The following is a 6,836-nucleotide window of genomic DNA, read 5'->3' as shown; positions in this document are numbered from 1 at the left end:
GCTCTCAGCCTGTCATCGTAAGATCTGTTTTCCTGACCTCTGATCATGGCTCTCCTCTGGACTCTCTCAAGCTTCTCCACATCCTTTTGGAATTGTGGAGCCCAAAACTGGATGCAGTACTCCAGCTGCGGCCTCACCAAGGCCGAGTACAAGGGGGGTACTTGTCTAGATTTGAGTCCAGTTAACATCAGTGTAAATCCACTGAAATCTTTAGAATTGTTCCTGTTTACACCAGTGTAATGGAGATAAGATCTGGCCCATTGCCAGTGGTCCTTGAAAGGTTGCTTAGGGTCAGCTGCATTTTGAACTAGCTGTTACGACTCAAGAAAATGACCACAGTAGATAGTTCTCTGAAAATGTCAGCTCGGTGTGCAGCAGCATCCAAAAAAAGGCAATAAAACATTAGGCATCCTTCAGAATGGAATTGAAAATAAAACAAGAACATCATTGTGCCACTATATAAATCCTGGTGCACCCATGTCCTGAGTACTCTGTGCAGTACTGGTTCCCACATCTCAAAATAGATATAGTAGAATTAAAAAAGATACAGAGAAGGGCAGCCAAAATGATCAATGGCCTGAGGCAGTTGCCGTACCAGGAGAGAGTGAAAAAGCTAAGACTCATCAGTTCGGAAAGCAGAAGACTGAGGTCTGTATGTTAGTCTATAAAATCATGAACTGTGTGGACCAAGTGAACATGGAAGTGTTTCTTACCAGGTCCCAAAATACTAGAATTAAGGGGGCCCCACTGAAATTTTTAGATGCCAGTTTTACAAGTAACAAGATAAAATATTTTTTTACACAATACGTAGTTAACTTGTGGAATTCATTGCCACAGGAGGTGGTGGACACAGATAGCATAGCCAGGTTCAAAATGGGACTGGATAAATGATAGACCTATTAATGGCTATTGAACAGAATGGTTGGAGATGTTTCCTCTGGCATCTCTAAACTAATAATGATGGATGCCAGGGAGGATATTGAAAAGGGAATAGAGCACTCTAGAAATATCTGTTTCGTTGCTTTCCCTCTATAGCATCCATTTGTGCCACAGTTGGAGACAGAGTACTAAGCTAGATGGACCATGGGTTTGACCTCCTATGGCACTTCCTTTGTTCTGAAGCTTTACTTTGTTCCCCTGTGGTAAAGACAAAACAACAACATGGATTTGCTTGTCAGTTTTAGGCTGGCATAAGGGAGCTCTGAGGAACAGGAATTCATTGTTAGTACAATCTATGGGAAGGAAGATAGCTCAGTGTCAGTATCTGAAAACAATGTTGTATATTCAGAAGCACCGTCTAGGGCACTGATTCTCAACAAGGATGACAGGACACCTTGGGGTACCTTGGGATCCTTACGAGGGACTGTGAGGTACCGTGCAACTATAGTACTGTTAGGTGTGCAAACATGATTCACAAAATAAACCCAGATATTTCACATAGGAATCAATAGTGTTAAAAAGCATTCTGACTTGTGGCTTTTCTGAGTTCTTTGCATTATAAAATTTGCTGTATGATTTTCCTGTAGTCAAAAATGAGTGAAAAGTAACAGCTTGCATGTGTTCAGTGTTAATTTCTCTACCTTCTGTTTAGCCTCTAAAATGTTTAAAGAACTGAAATCTTACCCCCATCCGCACAAATAAATGGACAGAGGAGGAGTGCTTCTCTAGGTTAAAAACTATAAATCCTTGTGACCAGCAATGACTTCACACAAATACTAACATATACATCTCAGTTTCCACGTGGAAATGCCAGTTTCCACGTGGCATGCTCATACCAGTATTCTGTAAAGTTTCTCAGTTTCACAGTTGGTAGGGTCGGAAGGGACCTGAGCAGATCATCAAGTCCGACCCCCTGCCATGGCAGGAAAGAGACATAATACAGTTTAGAAATATTCAGTGAGTTATAAAACCAAAATAGCCTATTAATTGATTAAATGAAATAAACTTCACAGAACCTCCCTTCTGGGTCGAGTAAGTATTTTCTCCAGCCTAGAAATTTGTAGCTTATTTTAGACTTTCAACTTAGGCTACTTGATTTGTTTCTGTGCTATAAAAACAGATGCATTTGAAAGGGGATTGAACATTTATGTTGATGTAAAGAGAGAAGAAAAAGGAAGAATGGGAGGAAAAGGAAACAGTCCTAGCAGAGAAGGGGATTTTAGTCTGCAAGGCTGAATTCTTGCACCTGGCTCCAGTAGTCAAAGTGATTGGATGCAATATGGCTTAAGCATCCTTGCTACATGGTTCAGAAGTCATTTATACTTTGGATCACACTGGGACTCACTCTGAGAGATGCTGAGCACTTACCTCTTGCCTTCACGAATCTGGCGCATTCACGAATCAGTTGCTTCTGTAAAATCAGTTTTCACAGAAATCTTTGATGTTGTGCTTACTGACAAACACATGCCTTGGACCATCTAGAGCAGCATTTCTCAACCTGTGAGTCAGGACCCAAAAGTGGGTCTCAAGAATATATGAAAGGGTCGCGAGCAAACATTAGAAATGGGTTCTCCTTTAAAGGAGAAAAACATGGGAAAAGGGTGGGTTTCCTTTACAGGCTGGCAGAGTTCCAGCCTACAAGGTGTTGCTTGGAGCCGCCCACACACCCACTCCCTGTCCCACACTGGGACCTGGGGTCAGCAGGTTGGGAGTGAGAGGTACTAAGTCAGGACTGGCCTTCGATGTTTATGAATGGATTCTGGTACAAAAAAGGTTGAGAATCACTGATCTAGAGCATGTATCAAATGCATTACCTGCAGCCCAAATACAGCCTGCAAAGCCAGGTCATCCAGCCTGCCAATTTTGCAACACCTGTGGCTGTGATGGAGGATCTTTCTGCAACAGCAAACAGGTGCCCAGGAGATAGTCACAGTGCTGCTGAGAGCAGGCCTAGCACTGTGACTTGTTCCCCCCTGTGGCAGTCAGGCACCCATGATACCTGGCTCTACCTGGGGTGCTGCTGGAGTCCAACACCCACTTAGCTACCAAGTACCCAAGTAAAAAAACAGTGATGCTGGAGACCAAGCAGCACTGCAGGAAGAAGCCCAGCACCCAGTCTTGTTCCTATGGTGGTAGCCAAGCACCTGTGATGCTGGGCTTCTTCCAGCCACATCCCTGTCTGGACCAGCTGGAGTAGATGCCGTGCATGCTGGATCCGGCTTGCGGAAGTCCATGGGACCGATCTGGCCCTCAGGCTGGTCCCAAGCCATTCATCCAGCCTGCAGGATCAGATGAATTTGACACCCCTGATCTAGAACTTCTGAGAAGTTCTTTCTCCTCAGAAGGTCCTAGACTTGGTAATTCCTGCCATTAATAAAATATTGTTCTACTCTGTTGTCCAGTAATTACCACTTCCTTAATACAGTGGGAAGCATTGACTGTGACAGCACAGGAAGCACCTATAGTTCTCCTACTGTCTGCATCCACTTGTATGCCTGAAACGTCACAGGGGAGGGTGTCAGTCTGCTTTCACATGTTCAGGCTAGGGTATGCTACTTTACTAAATCAGAGATTAATCTCAAGCCAGAAAATGTAGCGTGTTGCAAAATCAGCATGTGATGTTTGGAATCATTTCTGTATATACAATAGGAGTAGCTGTGGTTTTAACTAGTAGTTGATGTGTACAAGATACAAAAACAATCCCTTAGTAGCAAAGAACACATCTGGATCAATCTCCTGCCCTTAAAATGAAATCACAAAAATGCACTGAGAAAAAGGCCCCATCTACTTTTCATGTTAGCAGTTTTTAAGGCATGGTGGAATTGGATCCCACTTTGGTGGCTAGGTCTACTTAGGTACCTAGTTTGGAGAATAGGATCTGACCCATAAATTTTAGGGTCTATTAAGGATCATCTTGTCTAAAATCCTGTGTACCACAAACCATTTCTCTACCAATGAGCCCAATAACTTGTCTTCAGACAGGCATCCAGGCTGAATTTGAAGACTTCTAGAGTTGGAGAGTCCACTAGTTCCCTTGATAATTTGTTAATCACCCTCAGCAGTGAAAATTGGAGTCTAATACACAGTCTGACTTTGTCTGGTTTCAGCTTCTAGACATTGGTTTGTGTTATGCCTTTCCCTGCTAAAGCAGGGTATGGGGTATTTTTCCCTGTGAGGTTCTAGAGTCATTGAAAGTCGCACTTACATTTATCATTTGCCAGCCATGGGTGCAGTTCACATTGGCTGATTTGGTCTCTTTTTTTGTTTTACTGCCAATTACCCTGTGCTTCCAATACACTTTTCCCCAAGCTGCGCAAGAAGCAAGCCTACGTGGAAAAGGTTGAGAAGCTGCAGCAGGCTCTAACCCAGCTGCAGGCAGCATGTGAGAAACGGGAGCAGATGGAGCGGCGATTGCGCACACGCCTGGAGAGGGAGCTTGATTCGCTGAGAATGCAGCAGGTAAGAGATGAGTCTTGAGCCATAGACCTGGGATCATATACCCAGGCCTGCCTTTCACCCTTTGGTGCCCTCCACCCTTTGCTATGTCACTGAAAACAACAGTGATTTTTTTTTATTTGTCGATGTTTCATGTACATGAATAGACCGTAGACTTTACATGTTTGTGAGCTACTCTCCTACCACCAGTAAAAATGGTAGCGTGAATACTGCACTAGTTTCATAGTTGGTCGGGTGGGAAGGGACCTGAGCAGATCATCAAGTCTGACCCCTGCCATGGGCAGGAAAGAGTACTGGGGTCAAACGACCCCGGCAAGGTGTTCATCCAGCCTTCTCTTAAAGACCCCCAGGGTAGGAACCAGCACCACTCTGCTTGGAAGTTGGTTCCAGATTCTAGCTGCCCTGACCGTGAAGTAGCGCCTCCTGATGTCTAGCCTGAATCTACCCTCTGCCATCTTGTGACCGTTATTTCTAGTCACTCCTGGTGGTGCTCGGAGGAACAGGGACTCCCTGAATGCCTGCTGGTCCCCTCTGACTAGTTTGTAAATGGCCCCCTCAGCCTTCTCTTGTGGAGGCTGAACAGGTTCAGGTCCCTGAGCGTCTTCTTGTAGGGCCTGCCGTGCTGACTCCTGATCATGCGAGTGGCCCTCCTCTGGACCCTCTCCATGTTGTCCACATCTCTTGTGAAGCGCAGCGCCCACAACTGGATGCAGTACTCTAGCTGTGGCCTGACCAGTGCCGCATAGAGGGGGAGGATCATCTCCTTGGACCTGCTTGAGATGTATCTGTGGATACATGACAAGGTATGGTTGGCCTTCCTGACTGCATCCCCACACTGCCGGCCTGTGTTCATTTTGGCATCAATAGTGACTCCAAGATCCTTTTCTGCCACTGCACTGATGAGAAGGGAGTTCCCTAGCCTGTAGGAATGGTGCTGGTTCTTTCTTCCCAGGTGCAGCACCTTGCACTTGTCAGTGTTGAAACCTGTCCTGTTCTCATCCGCCCACCCCTGTAGCCTGTGTAGGTCCGATTGCAGCCTATTCCTCCCTTCTAGCTTGCCCACTTCTCCCCACATCTTAGTGTCATCTGCGAATTTGAACAGGGTGCTTTTTACCTCCTTGTCCAGGTCACAGATGAAGATGTTGAACAGTGCGGGCCCGAGGACCGAGCCCTGGGGGACCCCACTGCCCACATCCCTCCAGGTCGAAAATGACCTGGCCCTCTAGTCAACTAGTGAGTGAGAGAGGTCTTTTCACATAGCCACATGGTGTACAGATGCCAAGGGGGACGGGGCACTATAGTTAGGAGGCAGTATTTTGTGGGAAGACTTTGATGTTGCCATTCATTAGGAATGCCAGTATAGGAGCAGGTGCTTGTGGTGAGATAGTGCACATAACCACAAGGTCTCTGCACAATTTGCCTTTATTTTATCTGCTAAGAGTTACTTCCCTTCTCTCAACAAATAGAGAAACTATCCTGTAATGCTGAATTAAGGGTGTTTCCAAATCAACAGTTATTTCTCCAATCCCAGCTGTTTTCATTAACCAATACACCCCTTTTCCCATCTGTTTGATGTAATAGTTGCGGGGCTGGACACAGACATGGGCGAACTGGGCAGCTGCCCAGGGCCTAGACAGAAAGGGGGCCCAAAAATGGTAATTTTTTCCTGTTGTCCAATAATTATTATCATTATCTCTGGCAAAGGGGGGCCTGATGCTAAAAGTTAAGCCAGGGCCACCAGGAGTCTAGGTATGGTGCTGAATGGTTGCAAGAGTTTCTCTGTGATGTGGCCCTTGCCTCACTTGACTTGCAACTGAACTGGACTCATGCAGTGCCCTTCATGTGGGGCTATCTGTGGAAGCCACTTGGAAACCAGTCCACAGCGAAGGTAGTAGTAGCCAGGATGTTTAGTGCATTTTCCAAAGAATGCAGTTACTCTTGTACTGCAAGAGTTGCCTGGACTTTCTCTTTTTCGTTAGATCCAACTCACGTTGATTTCCCTAGATCTGGGGTTGTCAACCGGGGGCATGTGTACCCCTGGGGGTACTTGGGACGGTCCTAGGGAGTACACGTGGCAGTGCAGGGAGGCAGCGCATGGTGGTGGTGCGGAGTGGTGAATGCTGGTGGCAGTCGCACACTGCTTCCCCGCCCCCACTCCACTGTCATTCACCACTCCATGCCGCACACCGCCATGCGCCACCAGCTTTGTGTTTGGCTGGCCTGGAACCCCTCCCCCCCCCAAAACTGGAAGGGGGTACTCTGGGAGGGTACCCACCAGAGGAGGTAGACTCCTTAAAAAGGTTGAAAACTTGCTGGGAAATTGGCTTTGTGGTCAGACCCAGAGGGTGGTAATTGATGGCAGTCACTCATCATGGTGCCCTGTGACCAGTGGGGTCCCCCAAGGCTCTGTCCTTGGACCCATATTGTTCAACATCTTCATT

The 6,836-nt window shown here is 46.5% G+C and overlaps 1 protein-coding gene across 7 annotated transcripts in view; it reads left to right on the top strand.

Moving 5' to 3' along the window:
* The window catches only part of AMOTL1 (angiomotin like 1), a 161,462-nt gene that overhangs the window by 132,963 nt on the left and 21,663 nt on the right, over positions 1–6,836 (top strand). For all 7 annotated transcript variants that reach the window (XM_019530315.1, XM_019530314.1, XM_019530313.1 and 4 more), the window contains one exon: positions 4,249–4,398. In XM_019530315.1, coding sequence (XP_019385860.1) covers positions 4,249–4,398 — 150 coding nt within the window. The remainder of the gene's footprint in view (positions 1–4,248; positions 4,399–6,836) is intronic.

Source organism: Crocodylus porosus, unplaced genomic scaffold, assembly GCF_001723895.1.
Source record: "Crocodylus porosus isolate Cpor-Errol unplaced genomic scaffold, CroPor_comp1, whole genome shotgun sequence".
NCBI lineage: Eukaryota > Metazoa > Chordata > Crocodylia > Crocodylidae > Crocodylus > Crocodylus porosus.
Note: the sequence above shows the minus strand (reverse complement) of the source record. Positions and strands in the feature narration are given on the sequence as shown.